This window comes from Loxodonta africana, chromosome 6, assembly GCF_030014295.1.
Source record: "Loxodonta africana isolate mLoxAfr1 chromosome 6, mLoxAfr1.hap2, whole genome shotgun sequence".
Taxonomy (NCBI): Eukaryota; Metazoa; Chordata; class Mammalia; order Proboscidea; family Elephantidae; genus Loxodonta; species Loxodonta africana.
This window is the reverse complement of record NC_087347.1, coordinates 5,320,753-5,337,338: the sequence shown is the minus strand read 5'-3', so window position 1 is coordinate 5,337,338 and position 16,586 is coordinate 5,320,753. Positions and strand designations below refer to the sequence as shown.

Here is a 16,586-nt window from a genome sequence, read left to right as displayed (position 1 = left end):
GGCCTAGGGGAATTCTTTTGCAAATGGTGCTGGTAGGCTCAAAATACAGAGAAACTGCTAATAACATCTGATAAAGATCCTGTTTTGATGTAGAGTCAAAGACTCAGGAACCAGACAATCTTAGAGTGAGAGGACTCTTTAAGGCCACCTTGATTCTGTACATTTGTGAGCCTTTGATCTGCTGCTAGCAAGAACACTGGAACCCATCCTTCTGCCCCCTGAGTCTCCTGCGCCCAGGTCTCACCCCTTCTCCCTGTGTCCATCCACTCCTTCCAGTTGCAGCCTTCTAGACTGCCCTCCTTCCTAAACACCCTCCTCCTCGTGTTCACAAATCTGTCCCTGTCATGCTCCCACACGGGGCATTCAGAACTGGACGCCGTTCATGATTTCAAAAGAACGAGAAGAATTTATGTTGAATATGTGTTAATATCTCTAAAGCATGTACGAAACATGCTACTTAGTTAATTGATGACTCTTTTTTTTTAATTTATTTTATTTTTGTTGTTGTTGAAAATATACACAGCAAAACATAATTGATAGTTTTCAAGGAACAGCATATGTTTTAAAAGTCCTTTCAGCTGTTGCCCCCAAACTTATGGAAACAGATTGAGGAAGAGATTTCCTTTAATGATTTGGATAGATTTTAAAGTCTGATTTTTCCCCCTCTGCTTCTTTGTTAGTGGTGAGGCCAAGGCCAGAGCACACATATCCTGATTTTCAGTCCATGGACAGACCACACTTATCCTTAAACAATGGTACTATTTTACCGCTGGGGAATAGCTAGCTACCTTTGGCCCTGGGTATTCAGGACTAACTTTTTTTTTTTTTAACTTTCATTCGCTGCTGAGAAGTTACAAAGCTTCGCGCTTTTATAAACCCTCAGCTCAACCAGGTCTGTTTATGTAGTTTTCTGGGGCAGTGACTCATTCCAGAAAAATTCCCAGTGTACTGTAGGTTTCTTTTTCCTAAATAGAAATGCATATTACAAAATTATTACTGAGAAATTAGAGTATTTTTAGGTAACATTTTAAAAATGAGTTATCAAGGGAATGGTTTCTATGCCTCGAATGTTTTATTCAGGAGAAATTGTTTCAGTCTGGACCAAGACCTTATCAAATCCAGTTCACTTTAACCCAAAGGACATTTATTTCTCTTCAGAGACACTCCAGTGCGTCATGCTCACAAAATGTTTGCAGGACCCAGAATGAAGCTGGTTCACACTTCAGCAAATCACCACGTCCACTTTTTAGGAAAAATTAAGGTGAAAAAATATCATTACCCACTAACCCCACCCCCACTATGAAATGAAGTTTATTTGCTCTTGTGATAAGTAGCAAGTTGCACAGTTTTTAGTCATATCCTCAATACTACAAGAAAATTAATTTTAAAAATTAAAAAAAAACCTCATTGCCATCGAGTCAATTCCAACGCATAGCACCCTACAGAACAGAGTGGAACTGCCCTATAGGGTTTCCAAGGCTGTAATCTTTACAGAAGCAGACTGCCACATCTTTCTCCTGAGGAGCAGCTGGTAGGCTAGAACCGTCACCCATCTGGTTAGCAGCTGAGCACTTAACAACTGCACCACCAAAGCTACCAGCACTACAAGAAGCGAATTTCAAGGCTTCTCTATTTGGAACCCACCCCAATTTGCAAGGACAAAAAGCTGACCCAGAGCAGGGCCCTATCTTCTCACTTCTTGAACCTTTTGGCAAAAACTCAGAGATAGCCTGGGCCCCAAGAAGCATCATGATCTTACCGTCTCCCCACGAGGGCCACGGTTCCCAGCACCTCCTTGTGGTCCCAGCTCTCCAGGCTCACCCTAGGAAGAAAAATAAGGCTGAGACACCTGTGGGTCTACAACCGCTTCCAAGCCCTGCTTTCATTCTGGGTGATGTCACCAGTAGGGTTGCCGCCAGCAGCTAGGGCTCCCCTTGCTTCATCTGTAGGTTTTGATTAAATGATTTTTTTTAATGCAGCATTCATATGTGGACTCCTGGAAAAGAATCTAGAAAGTTTTGTGTTTGTTCTTTTTGTCATCATGGACATGGTGGGTGGGGCATGCTGACGGGGAAGAGAGAGAAATGAGGGGTGAAAGAAGGCACAAAGTTGGTGGGCTTTGAAATCAGCAGTGAAACCCAACACCACTCCACAGAGGCATACAGAGGGCCCTGGATTCCCATGAACACATTTCTTTTCTTGAGAAAATATTTAAACAAAGATCAATAGAACTGTCCTCGCTGTCGCCCATACTGTAACAATACCTGTCTAGTCTTAAACAAAACAGTTTACCAAACAGGACCTCAAAGAGCCATGGGTGCTAAGCATCTTTCTTAAGGAGACCACAGTCACTCTGAAATATGCCGTCTTCTCAGATACGTTATGATCAGTTGTAGCTTTCCTCAAGCTTGACAGAAAGCAGGTTCTCAGACAGTCTCCAGATAACAAACCTGCTCTTATCTAAACATGGTCAGCAGAGCTCTGCACGCAATGCCAGGATCTAAAGAAGGTGTGTCCGTATGATGCTGAAACAGGGCTAAGTGCTGTTGTTGGCTCTGAAGGCTCAAACGGCCCTCCAGCCCCCCTCTCACAGCCAGATGCAGATGGATCAAATCCCCCATCAGCTGATGGAACACTCCTGAATGCCAACGCCCTGAGCCCAGGCTGTGCATCCCCTTGTATGGGGAAGGTCATCCCACCGGCCAAGATGGCTCTCAACAGGGGCGGCTGGTGTGGCAAAGACCCGTGGTGAGCAGAAGGTCTGTCCAAACTAAGCAGACAGACAAATGGACAAATGAGGAAGAGGCAAGGAGTATCATCAGGCCAGGTGCCCATCCTTAAGAAATGAGCTCCACTTTGCTCCAGACGAACCTTTCTTCCCAGGGGACCGCTTCTGCCACGTTCTCCGGGAACCCCCGCGGTCCCTCCAGCTCCCTACAGCAGAAGGAGAAGGGTTTGTCAGTGCAATACACAACGTCTGAGGAGAAGTGTCTGTCAAGCCCTCAATCCTGCCTCTGCCCTAATTAGAGGCCAGACTGCCAAGGGGATGCCACCTGCGCTGCCCACAACTTTCGGCACTGGGTACAGAGCGCTGGCTAGAGACTCCGTATAAACAAGCGCGGAAATGGCTTTTCAGACCTGTGAGGTACTGTGCAAATGCAAAATATTAGCATGGCCCCTAACACCAGTTTTCACAAACTAATTGTAGTTATTAAGGTACATATTAAATAATGTATATATTGAAGGGACCAATCCCTGGAGACAGACATCCTGCAAGGTCAGGTAGTGGGTCAGCAAAAAAGAAGACCCTCAATAAAATGGACTGACACAGTGGCTGCAACAATGGGCTCAAACATAGCAACAATTGTAAGGATGGTGCAGGACCAGGCGGTGTCTCGCTCTGTTGTACATAGGGTCGCTATGAGTCGGAACCGACTTGAGGGCACCTAACAAAAACAATGCGCGCATCCTATGTTGCTGACTAGGCAACAAGCTATCAGATATGATGGGACTTTTTTCCCCCTCTCTCTTCACCCCCCACAATAAGTACCTACATACACAGGCGTATAAAGGCCTGTTAAACGAACAAACAAATCAATGAATGAAAATAGCTCTTAAAATGTGGTGCGGGCTGCATAGCCCAGAAATGACCCTACAGGCATGGCAAAAACTAGATGGCGGGGAAGTGTGGTCCTGGGTTATTGGTGAACTATTTGAATAGCTTTGCCCCTATACCACCTTAAATTCTGATCAATTAGAAGTTAAATAAAAGTAAACACACACACGAAAGCTTTGAAACTAGGTATTTATCAGACTCCAAGCTCAGGAAGGAGTTGCTAAGCAAACAACAGCCTTCACAAAGTGCCTGTCTACATCACTGTGAAATATTTTTGTGCGATTTTGTAGCAACGGGCCAGCTTGTGGCCAGGTTTTTTTATTCCCTTGTAACAAATGATAGGCTGACTCCCTCAATGTCCCATCACACGGAGGAAAGCAGGGGCAGAGCCATTGCCGCTGGTCCCCAGCTCAGCAGGAATGCCATGTTTCTGCCTGCTTATCCCTAATAACTGAGGTTCATGTCCAAGGTCATGGGGAGTTTAAGCAACATCATCATTATTGAACTTGAGGGTGGGGAACTCCGTAACGAAATGCTAACTGGAGGGGTTTCCTCTGGGAACCAAACATGAAACGCTTTGGCATAATCTAGGAATTTTGGTAGGTTTAATTTGATTTTGTGCCCGTGGGTGGTGCCAATGGTTAACGTGCTCAGCTGCTAACTGAAAGATTGGCGGTTTCGGTCCACCCTGAGGTGCCTCTGAAGAACAGCCTGGTGATTTACTTCCAAAAAATCAGCCATTGAGAGCCCTATGGAGCACAGTTCTACTCTGACACGCACAGAGTTGTCATGAGTTGGAGTCAACCCGATGGCAACTGGTTTCATGAGGTTTTACACAGTTTCACCTGAGAGCTTCTGCGATGAGGTAAGTCCAGCCCTTGCTTACTACCCAGTTGACCTACATCTGCGAGGAGTGACCGTTTATTAATCTCTACTTCCCTACCATCTATTTTTTGCTATATGTGTTAGGGTCATTTCTGGGCTATGCATTGGGGCTTAGAAGTCCCCAGAGCACTGAGAAAAGGGGTCTCATACTTCCTTGGGGTGAACTAGCCACCCATGTGAGGACCAGAGTCTGAGTTAACTAAGAGTCTGTCTACATTAACGTCAGCCAAGAAGCTCTTGACCTCCTGGGGAACCGCCTGTCTGTTCAGCAAAGGGAGGGGTGGGAGGGAGGCAGACTCACCCGAGATCCAGGGATGCCTTGCTCGCCAATCAGGCCTGGAGGCCCAGTGGGACCAGGGGGACCCTGAGGAGGTAAAAGGCCAACATCAGTGCTGAGCTAGGGTGACTCCGTAAGGAGTCTCAGGGTGGTATCTGTGTGATATACAGAGCACAGCCTCAGATTCACCAGCCAAAGAGGCCAATGGAGACATTGTTTCTTCTGTCTTAGCAGCAGCCTCAATCCACAACCTGAGTGTGAATGTTATTTAAAATATGTATATGTAAGGAACAGGTGTTCAAATAAATCCTTGTAGACAATGTCCATAGCAGTGCTATTCACAATAGACCAAAGGAGGAAATAACTTGTGTCCATCAACAGATGAATAAACAAAACATCATACATCCATACAATGCGATATCATTCAGTGGAGACGCTAGGGGTGTGGAAGGGGGTGCGGAGCACGCCGAGTGACGCTGTCAGAGGGGGTGACACCAAAAGGACTGTCTATTAAATTTTTGCGCAGCGTTTCAGCAGAAATTTACTACTTTTATAAAAATATCCCTGTAGTTAGTTATAACAAGAAAAACATTATTCTTAAGCCCAGCTTATGCGTAACAATCTGCCTACAAGGCTGAAACTCTATTCCAATTTACTTTTTGAACCTTCTAATGCGCTCTGGTCAGAGCTGTCTTTGTTACCCAATGACTAGGACTCCTCGAATCCCTGGTTTCATCTGCAGGGGCTGCAGGCACGTGCTGTTGTTTTCATTACCCTCCCCCACCCGTGTTTTTAGAGTTGCCGATTTTGTCAAATTTTCTGGTGTTTTAGCTACAACATCGTGGTGATTAGTATTTGTGAACCTATACCAATAACTGTTTTGAGGATGAAGTAGTAATTAAAGGAAAAGGGGTGATACATGCGAATTACGATTTATGGGTAACGTTAGTACAAAAAATCATCGCTAAGGATACCGTATGGTCAGGTACGGGAGGAGAGCCATAGGGTGGGGGTGACACCATGACTAACCATGCTGGGTGACACTAACCGTAGTGTTGCCACAGATATCATTCAGACATAAAAAGGAGTGAAGTCTGATACGTGCCACCACAGGGATGAACCTTGAAAACATACAGTAAGCGAAAGAAGCCGGACACAAGAGGACGCACACCGTACGATTCCATTTATATGAAATATGAGGAATAGGCAAATCCCAGGGGCTGGGAGAGAGAAGAATGTTGAGTGACTGCTTAATGGGTATGGGGTCTCTTTGGGGGTGATGAAAATGCTTTAAAAGTTGGTAGGGATGGTAGTTGCGCAACATTGTAGATATACTCATGCCCCTGAATTGTACACATGAAAATGGTTAATTTTGTGTATTTCATCTCAATTTAAAAAGTGCAAGAGCATCTGGGAAGATATCATAAGGCATCCTATTACATAAGGGAGTACTGACCTGTGCACCTCTGGTCCCCTGTTCTCCCACAAAGCCGGGCTGGCCTGGGTTGCCCTTGCTGCCCTAGAAACAAGAGGAGATGCAGGGAGGGGTCAGAATGGCATATGTCAACGTCAGCTGTTTGTCCCACAATCCTTTCTGGACAAGGAAAACGAAGCTCCAAGAAGGGGTACAGGTGGTTACCCCCTGGGGTGGGACATCTGGCTGATGGAGCCGGCCGATACTCCATGCTCTACAGTTGTTTCTCACACTGAACTCACTTGTCTTAAGGCTCTAAATGCCCCTCGCCCAGGTGAGAAGGCTGAGGCACCAAGAGGTGTGTCTTGCTGGTGGTCAGACAAGGGGGGTTTACAGAGAGGAGACACAGGACCTGTGTCCTTGGTCCTTTTCCCTCCTTTCCCCCTCGTCCATGGTCACCACGTTCACAGGCCTTTGCAGAAGACGTGGTGGGAAAGATGGTCTAGTTAGAGAGCCTTGATGGCCTCGGGGGAGAGGGTTTTTTATTCAGGGACTGGGTTGAGTCCGGACCCTTGGAAGGGCAGTGTCCTGTGAAGACATGGTGAGTGAAACAGCAACTACAGCAAAGAGGCGGCCACTTCGAGGCTTACCTTATTTCCTGCTGGTCCCCTTCGGCCAAAGCTGCCCTGTGGAGGGAGAAGTCATACAGTCTGTGACAGGAGACGGGGCTGTGGAGAACCCAGGCTGGGGCGCTGGTCTCTGCGACTTAACCCACACTCATCTTTCCCTCAGTGGATGGCTCTGAGCACCCACTGGGTGCCAGGGGCTCTGCCTGGGCAGCAGTGGGGACACCCACAGAAAAAGAGCCCATTCTTTCTGCATCTGTCTTGGGAAGTTTTCTTCCGTGCTTCCCTGACAATCACCCAAATGGAGGTTGCCAAGCAAAACAATGACTCCGTCTGGCTGCACATTTCCCCTGGCCACCCTCCCCCAGCCAATTTCAAATAAGGACTGTGAAGTGAGAATGTCAGCCTTCTCTTTTTCTTCCATTTTCCTAGCTATCGTGAGAAGTAATGAAATACGTTACTTATAGTGGAAGGGAGTCCCAAATTCTCCAAAATATCCTGGCCAAATGTAACATGTCCTTAGTTGAGTAAAGGATGCAAAGTGCACACATGTGGACCCAAAGACCCAGGGGATGCAGGTGGGCCCCATGACTGGGTGGCTTTCCCTGGATGCTCCAAGGGTGACCCTTAGTTCAAATAAACGTGGGCTTGCTGCTTGAGTAATCTGTTAATTCCCACTTTGTGACTGCTTCCTTTTCGGCAGGAGGGCTTGGAGTAGGAAAACATGAATGTCCTGGGTATGTCTTTCTGACACGGTTGTTAGCAGCTGTCGAGTTGACCCCAACTCGTGGCAACCCAATGCACAAAGGAACAAAATGCTACCAGTGTTCCACTGTGAGCCACAGGGTTTTCACTGGCTTATTTTCAGAAGTAGATCACTAAGGCTGTCCTCCTAGTCTGCCTTGGTCTGGAAGCTCTGCTGAAACCTATTCAGCACCATAGCAACACACATGCCTCTACTGATAGGTGGGTGGTGGCTGCAATGAGGTGCCTTGGCTGGGAATCGAACTCGGGTCTTTCCGAGGGCAAGGATTGGTATTCAGGAGACCATAACATGTCAGCTTTTTCAGGGGCTTGGCCCATCTGCTGCATCAATCCAAGAACCAGGCCCTCCACCCCCAGTAGTCCAGCACGGTGATCTTCTGGTATGCCCATTTCACCATTCCTCACTCTAGTGGCAGCTGCTTCAATGGAAGACCTTGGCCTCCTTCCTTGGATGGCACATGGCAAGTGGAAGAGCGTGGGGGGTCACTCCCCTCTTCCACAGAGCAACCGTCTGCCCTGGCCCCTCCCAAAGGGATTCCTAGAGAATTATAGAGGCCAGCAGTCCTCTATGACGCCTTGCTCAGGCCAGGGGGAGCCTGTGGAGGCTCAGGAGGGAGGTAGGGAGTGACACAGCCTCCGTGGGAGGGACATATCTCACCTTGGGGTCAGCCTGGTACAGCGAGGTGCTAAGGGACGGGCAGGAGGCCACAAAGCCAGTCCCCGCCTGCCTCAGGGAAAAACTGAGTCTACAAGAGCCTCTACGGCACCAAATTCAAGTCCAAGTTTCTACCACGTGTATAGAATTAAAATCAACTGTTTGTACTACTCTATTTTAAGTCGTTTCCATGAAAGCAAGTTCTGGCTCCCTTCTCGAGCTGAGTTGTCACAGCACGTTGTAACAACTGATGACCGCTTCCTTCTTACTTCTTCATGACATAGCTCATTATTGAATAACAACGTGTGAACATTTTAAAATAACATTTTCAAAATTCAGGTTTTCTTCTGGATTTGAAAAGCAAAATTATACCCATTACATAATTATATTGTTCAATTTGGGGTGGGAGTTGTTCTTTTAAAAGCTCCTTACCCCAGAGTGTCTTCCCTGTGACGATCCAGCTGGCGATGCCCCTAATCATCCTTGCTGCCACTTGGGAAGTGGCTGGACAGCCCCAGTGTGCAGAGACCTGTCCTAGGCACCCACAGCACCCTGGTCTCCCCTGAGGACTGACAAACTTCCCGATCACTACTTCCGCTGCAGGGACCACCTTCTTCCAGGCAATGGGCCCAAATTCTCTGTGCCCCAGGGTCCTAGGGCTTCCAGGTGACTTCATTGTATCATTTACGTTATGGCGTCGTTAGCATTTCTTCTAAAAGACTTGAGGCATTCGATGAGCTATCCTGCAGTAGACGTTTCTGAAACACCTTGAAAAGGCAATTCAAGACGCCTTAAGCTAGAAACCTGAATCTAGTTCCCTCGTTTGCATTTCAGTGGCACACACAAAAAATATACGATAAAGACACCAAATATACACCCTCTTCAGATTTCTTGCCCCTCGTTCCATCCCTTCCCCACTAATTTGGTTTGGATTTTGAAAATATTTAGTGCAATAAAACCTGGCCAAGTATTCGAAAGCAGCAAAAGTGCTAGTTTTGAGCAGTGTTTGTTTTGTGTGCTATTTTTTGTTTTGTTTCTTTGAAGGAACAGGATACGGGGAAGGAAATAGAATGGAGTGCAGAGGAAATTGTAAGAAAGGAAAGTTTCTATGTGCAGCAAGATTCCAACGCTTTCAGAAATCCCACAAAAGGCCCTCACTGAGACGTCGCAGAGCAACTGTGTTTGGCAGATTGGTGTGGCTCTTGCTGAAAACAATCTCTGAGCCCCATCCCAGCCCCAGGAGGCACTCACGTCCTTCCCAGGCTCTCCAGGACCTCCGGACACTCCGTCTCTCCCAGGGAGGCCCTGGTGAGGAAAAGCATGAAGTCAGAAACTCATCCACAGGGAACAATGTCTAGCTCTTGTATCTTGCACGAGACACGACAGGAAAGGGGACCAACACGCAGAGACAGGCCCATCTGCGGGAGGGCCGAGGCCGCTAGACCAGCGTGCTCACACCTTGTCACACCTCCGGCCTCCACAAGCACGTCACTTCCTGACAATATCTTTTTTTTTTCTTTTTTCTAGTTGCTGTCGAGTCAACTATAACTCACCACAACCCTGTGCGCATCAGAGTAGAACTGCGCTCCTCGGGGCTTTCAGTGGCTGATTTTTCAGGAGTAGATCCGCAGGCCTAGGCATCTCTAAAAACCCATTGCTGTCAAGTCAATTCTCACTCATAGTGACCCCACAGGACAGAGTAGAACTGCCCCAGAGGGTTTCCAAGGAGCAGCTGGTAGATTCAAACTGCTGGCCTTTTGGTTAGCAGCCAAGCTCTTAACCACTGTGTCCCCACCTCTGGATGGACTCAAACCTTGAACCTTTCAGTTAGCTACCCAGTGCCCAAACTCTGCGGGTGGGGAAGGCCTCATTTGGGAAGAATTGCTTTGGTCCTGCATATGTGCACAGTCCATCTCACCAAGGGCCTCTGCTCCCCACCTCTACAGGAGACCTCGTGAGGTGGCTCCCACTGGCCCAGGGTTCAAGGGCTGAGGATAAGCCAAGGTAAGCATTGCTTCCTGGGCCTCAGCACAGGGAGGGTCCAGGACCGCAGGAGCACTTACCATGGGCCCGATCTCACCGGTTTCTCCTTTGGGTCCTGGTTGCTGTCCGTCCCTTCCGGAGTCACCCTGCAAACATAGGGATCAGGGAATGAGGCGCATATACATGGAAAGCCACTGTAGCCCAGGCTGGACGGTCCGTGTGGGAAAGCCTTAGTAAGGCTCAGAGGGCACAGCCCCTTGGGCCACAAATACCCAGATGGTGCCCATCCAACCAAGACAGAACCTAGCCGTGGGGTCAGCAAACCACTCTGAGCCCCAAACACAGGGCAATGCTTCTTCTTCCCCAGGGGAAGGAGCCCCCAGCTGGCCGCTGGGTTAAATGTCACTCTCGCCTTACCCTTGTTCATGAAGGAGGGAGGCTGTCCCAGTGAGGGGCATTTGCTCACAGGTTTTACAAAAAAAAAAAAAAAAAACAGGTTTTACAAAGCCATAAAATGAGAAGAGGCACTGAATCTTCCCCAAAAGCAAATTTGAAGTGTCCTGAGATCACATCTTAGAGACATTTCTCAGGGTCTCCATATAACCACCTTGTAAACACTCATCAAGCGCATTGCCAACCACCCCAGGATTGCAGGGAAAGGAACAACCCACACGTTGTATCAAGCTTCACACAATTTCAACAGTAAAAATCTTCCTTTCATCCCCACTTCCCCCACAGCCCTCTTCTCCTGCTTCTTCCCCAGACTCAGATCTCAACTGTCAATGAGGATGTTTCTTACCGGGTCCCCCCTGATTCCAACATCCCCTCTTTCTCCGTTGTCTCCACTCGGTCCTTTATCACCCTAGATGAATTAGAAAAAACACAAGCGGAGGCAAAAGATTAGCTAAGACTCCAGATTTTGAACTTGATCTTAAAATCACGTCCCTTCAATTCATACATCTCAACAGAACGGCGTTTGTCAGTCACTCGTTTGCCGTGAAGAGAGAATCACAAACGTTTCTGATTTGTTCAGTGAATACACAAGTACCTGGGGGGTCTAACTCTCTGCCAGACACTTGAGATTTACTTACAATGAAAGAAACTCAGGCCCTGCCCTGTGGTACACACAAACTAAACAAGAAAATGGAGTGTGTCACAGGAGATACAGGTACAGGGGATATCACGGACACACCTGGAGGAGAACCAAGGAAGGCTGCCTGGAGGAAGCAGGTTTAACATGTAAGACTAAAATAAATAAATATTCCCTAAAACAGAATGTTTCTGTTTTCCCATAACAGCAACTCATGGAAAGATACCTACCCTTCTTCCAGGACTTCCCTTCTCTCCTGAAGAGCCAGGCAGCCCATGGTCTCCCTGCCGAAGACAATAGAATGTCATTCCTGGCATGGTTTCTACAGAGGACTGAAATGTTAGCCGCTGCAATCTTGCGAGCCAAAGCCTTTGACCTTAGAGGGTAAAATCACTTACATCTTCACCATCGAGGCCGTCCAGCCCTATTTCTCCTAATTCGCCCTGTGAGGGAATAGACACACAGGTGAGGCTAGAAAGCCATCTGGCAAAGGAAAAATAAGAAATCCCAGCAAGGTTTAAAGAAACAAACAAACAAAACCAAGCTTGAATACCTTCTCTCCTGGGAAACCACGAGAGCCCTGGAAGGCAAGGGGAAAGGGGAAAGCGTTAGCTCCCTTTCTGCAAGGTCGGTCACTTAGGGCCACATAGGCAATGCTATTTCTCTGTCCCCTCAGTCTGAAAGCCACAATGTCTGAAAATCCAGTGGCAGAGAAGCACCTGTTGGCGCCTTCTCTCTCCCTATCACGTGGCTGGCCATAAAGCTAGTTTGGCTGGAATTGAACACTTGGGGGAGGGGGCCTCAGCTCCCCAGGCAAGAGGGGTGGGCCCTCAAAGCCAGGACAATGGCCTCCAAAGACCACTGAAGAGGAATTTCATAGACTGTAACTTTGAGCCCTGCCAGCCTTCCCTCCAGCACCCACTTCCTTTCAGACCGAAGGAGCCAGTCCAGGAGCCCTTGAATCCAAGCCTTTCTGATCAAAGAGGCTTCCAGGATGACAGTCCCCTCTCCTGGCTCCTTGCCCACACCACCAACCTTCTCTCCCCTGCCCCACTCTGTGTTCTGCATGTTCCCTGGCAGCTGTGTATCTCCATGGGAAAGGATTTCTCCGGTCTTAGACTCCCCTCCAACTGCAGGCCAGCTCCTCCAAGGAGGCTGCTGGGCACTGGGAACAGAGAACACAGGGCCTTTCTCCCCCGAGGCCTCTGAGAGCCCTGCTCCACTTCTGTGCGCACCGCCGAGCCCGGGCCCCTCCCAAAAGGTAGCATCACACCCCCCCTCGTACCTTTATCCCCCGCTGACCAGGGCAGCCCTGGAAACCTTGGGTGCCATTCACGCCGGGTGGGCCTCTTTCTCCCTGTCATAAGAGAAAAAAGATGTGCTGAAATTTGGAGCTCCATGGCGTGGTCTGTCCACTGAGAGCTTGTCACTGAGAAGGCATACAATGGAACACGGATTTCGCTAGCCCAGAGTGCAGATTGGCCGCTGAGCCAGGCGGTGACTCCACAGCCTGCCACCCAGCCAAGGCTGCAGAGGCTCTCGGGTTGGGCCAGGCCTTGAACCTACATTCCCACCCCTGTAGCAAGTGGGGTCTGGGTGGGGTCTGCCCACCCATTGTGAGTGGGGCCTGGATGCTGGGCCGGTGTGGGCACTGAACCTCCATGGAGAACTCTGTGACCTGATTCCCCCTCCCTGTCTCCCCAGCTACAGCACTGGGCTGGGTCTTGAACCTACAATTCTCTGCCCTGGAGGGAAAGGGGTCTGTGTGAGGTCTGCGTGCCCAGGGTCAGAGGTCTGTACATGAGGTTGGTGTGGACCCCCAAGGAGAAACCAGCAGCTGATTGCCCCTCCCTGGCTCCCCAGCTCCCCACCAGGCCCCGGCCCTGACACCAGTGTGGGCTGGCCCTGGGGCCCTCACTGCTTGCTGAGAACCTCTGTCTCCCCATCCCAAGGCAGGCCTTGTTCTAGTGTCTCAGGGCCAGTCTCCTAGGCCTCTCAGACCAGTGTCTGCCAGGGAACTGCCCCCCACCCACCGCCCCAGCCCTCCTCCTGGAGTCTGACCCACCCTCGACTGGACCCTTTTCACTACCTAGGTCCCCATTCAGCCAAACCTTCCCTACCCGCAGAGACTCCTCCTAAAGAATGCAGCCCTGACCAGGCTCCTTGTCCCCTGCTCACCTCACTCCCACCCAGGCTTCTTGCCCCCTGCTCAGCTCACTCCCACCTCTGCCAGGAAGTTAGAACTCAGCAGAGACTCTGAAAGGACATATTGGGTGGTCCTCTCTCTTGGAAACCTTGACTCCCTCCTTTGGAAGCAGAATCGGTAAAAGCCTGCACACCCTACTCCCGTGTGTCTCACTTTGTCGGGTCATTGTACTATTTTCCATAATGCAGAAATCCTAGTACCTTTGTTAGGAAGTTCGAAATCAACTTTCCTCCAAAAGGGAGAGTCACTGGAAACTGAGCTGATCAAGAGCCCCACAACTCAGTCCCAGCTTGAGCGGAATGAGGAGGGAATAAAACTGAAGCAGTCCACAGCGCTCACTTACCGGTCCACCCTCGTCTCCAGGGTAACCCCGGTAGCCATCTTCTCCAGAAATGCCCTAAAACAGAGTAAAGTGGGCCCTTCGTTAACCCCGTGGTATTTTTTGTTCCTTGGAAGCAAAAATGGCAAGACTTCATCTCCCGTACTTTGAACATGTCATCAGGAGAGATCAGCCCCTGGAGAAGGACATCATGCTTGGTAAAGCAGAGGGTTAGCAAAAAAGAGGAAGACCCTCAACAAGATGGATTGACACACTGGCTGCCACAATGCGCTCAAGCATAACGATGATGGTGAGGTTGGCGCAGGACTGGGCAGTGCTTTGTTCTCTTGCGCACAGGGTCGCTATGAGTCGGAACCAACTAGCAGCACCTAACAACATGCTCCTCATTCATTTGGTACAGCAGAGCTTAAAGTTAGCATGTCTTTGTTTCCTGGAACTTCGTAGATTTTTCTACTCATGATGTCTCTGTAGTTATTCTGTTGGGATCTTTAGGGGTCTTGCTCTGCCAAGAAAACCCATTTCCTACTAAATTATAGGCAAATGTGAAGAATCCCACTGACAATCTGCAGAGAGGTCACTAGTCAACGATGCCTGCTGGTTTTGACATAACTCTGGAAAAAAGAACCAGCGTGTTAAACAGAAGACGGTCATGTCGTCCTCGGAAGGGGAAAATGTGACGATCATTGGACCTTCCTAAGCCAGCTTTGGAGTCCCTGGAGCATGCAAATGGTTAATGCACTCAGCTGCTAACTGAAAGGTTAGAAATTTGAGTCTACCCAGAGATGCCTCGGAAGAAGGGCCTGGTTATCTACTTCCAAAAATCAACCATTGAAAACCCTAAGGAGCAGAGTTCTGCTCTGGCACACATGGGTCTGCCATGAATTGGTAAACCGTCTTTATTGGTGGATCTGCACCTCAGATTTCTTATCCTACAAAACAGGAATACCCTTTCTTCTCCCTTATCCATCTCCATGCCGTGATATTAGAGAAACAACCATGGCCAGAGTAATGCCGGGTTTGTGAAAGCTGGTCTTAGGCTTAAGAAAAGGGGGAGAAACAACCTTACCTTCGGCCCGATGCTGCCAAGGAGCCCCCGGTCTCCCCTTTGTCCAGAGCACTTGCAGGGGACCCCACAGCAAGCTTTCTCGGCAATGTTGTCCTAGCAAAATGAAAAAAAAAAAAAAAGTTCATGGCTTAGGAAATGCATAGGAAAAAAGCACACAAATCCTGAGCAAGTCAAAATGTGATGCAAGTGGGTCTTCACAGTGAGAGGAAGTCACTTCCGACAGCATGAACCCAGGGCTGGCTTAGCCCGAGGGTCCGCCTCTTGGGGACAGGTCAGGGGGTATCACTAGTAGGAGAGTGAAGAGCAACCCAAGTGCAATAAAGCATATTCACACTGTTTGGCAGGCCTTATGCCCAGATGTTTCCAACACGGATACGCACATTTCAAAAGTTACATATAATGTTCATGTCTTTAAACAGCGAAGAGCAAAACCTGACAAATTGCAAATGGCCAGGTCGGAAGGCAGCTCGAAAATGCAGATACATAGCATGTCCTTCCTCAGAACCATGATCACAGTCACAGAATAGGACGCTAGCCTCCAGGACAGCCATGGGTGGGGGGCAGGCACATGGGGTCCTTGCCTCCTAGTCACAAACATATTCAGCTCCGGACCACTAGGGCCTCTAACACCCATCAGACACTGTGACAGACCCTTCCCATCCCAGCTCCCAATCCTACACGGAAAGCGCACACCCAGAATATATCCCCATCTCCTAAACTAGTGGTAAACTAGTCCACCACCTGTCTGTCAGTTTGTTGTAATGTGATAGCTTGCATGTTGCTGTGATGCTGGAAACAATGCCACTGGTATTTCAAATATCAGCAGGGTCACCCATGGCGGACAGGTTTCAGTGGCGCTTCAAGACTAAGAAAAACCAGGAAGAAAGGCCTGACAATCTATTTTTGAAAATGAGCCAGTGAAAACCCTATGTACCACAACAGAATATTGGCTGATACAGTGCTGGGAGATGAGCTCCCTAGACTGAAAGACACTCAACAATGGACTCACACCAGTGGTCATGAGGATGGCAGAGGACGGGGCAAAATTTTGTTCTACTGTGCATGGGGTCGCCATGAGTTGGAGCCAATTCAATGGCAACTAACAACAAGCCAGTGGTCGTCACATGCTTTCTCTCACAATGACCTTCCTAGAGCTTTCACCTTCTCCCGTGTCCCAGATTATTCATCTAATCACCTCCATCCACCCAACTAAAAATCCTGATTCCAGTCCTTGTAAGAAGGGCGGGAAGGAAGGAAAGGCAGAGCCAGCCCATCTCACTCCTGTAGCAGAGTCCACTGCTACCACCACCAAAGCCTCCGAGTCCAAGACTCAGCCGCACGTTTCCCCACCACCATCCCCACACCCAAAGCCCTGGGCTCTGCCAAGCCCCGGCCCACCGAGGAGTTGGCGCCTCCTTCTCACTCAGGACCGGAGCCCTGGTGGAAGTTTGAATACACCCGCTGCTCCTTGGAAACCCTATGGGGCAGCTCTACTCTGTCCTGTAGGGCCTCTATGAGGCAGAACGGACTCGAAGGCAATGAGTTTGGTTTAATCAGTGAGGATCAGGAAGCCAAAGGGAATGAGAGCAAGAGAAGGCAACGCAAGTACTTCTCCATCCAAAGGTGGCTGTACTTCTCAATATTTTTTTTTCAGCATGGAAGT

General features: G+C 48.9%; 1 protein-coding gene across 1 annotated transcript in view; it reads right to left on the bottom strand.

Annotated features, from left to right (window-relative positions):
* The window catches only part of COL6A3 (collagen type VI alpha 3 chain), a 90,373-nt gene that overhangs the window by 26,905 nt on the left and 46,882 nt on the right, over positions 1–16,586 (bottom strand). The window contains exons 15-28 of the mRNA XM_064286502.1: positions 14,924–15,016; positions 13,861–13,914; positions 12,597–12,668; positions 11,865–11,891; positions 11,710–11,754; positions 11,542–11,595; positions 11,021–11,083; positions 10,302–10,367; positions 9,490–9,543; positions 6,843–6,878; positions 6,235–6,297; positions 4,803–4,865; positions 2,872–2,934; positions 1,760–1,822 (exon numbers count right to left, since the gene is read on the bottom strand). Coding sequence (XP_064142572.1) covers positions 1,760–1,822; positions 2,872–2,934; positions 4,803–4,865; positions 6,235–6,297; positions 6,843–6,878; positions 9,490–9,543; positions 10,302–10,367; positions 11,021–11,083; positions 11,542–11,595; positions 11,710–11,754; positions 11,865–11,891; positions 12,597–12,668; positions 13,861–13,914; positions 14,924–15,016 — 816 coding nt within the window. The remainder of the gene's footprint in view (positions 1–1,759; positions 1,823–2,871; positions 2,935–4,802; positions 4,866–6,234; positions 6,298–6,842; positions 6,879–9,489; positions 9,544–10,301; positions 10,368–11,020; positions 11,084–11,541; positions 11,596–11,709; positions 11,755–11,864; positions 11,892–12,596; positions 12,669–13,860; positions 13,915–14,923; positions 15,017–16,586) is intronic.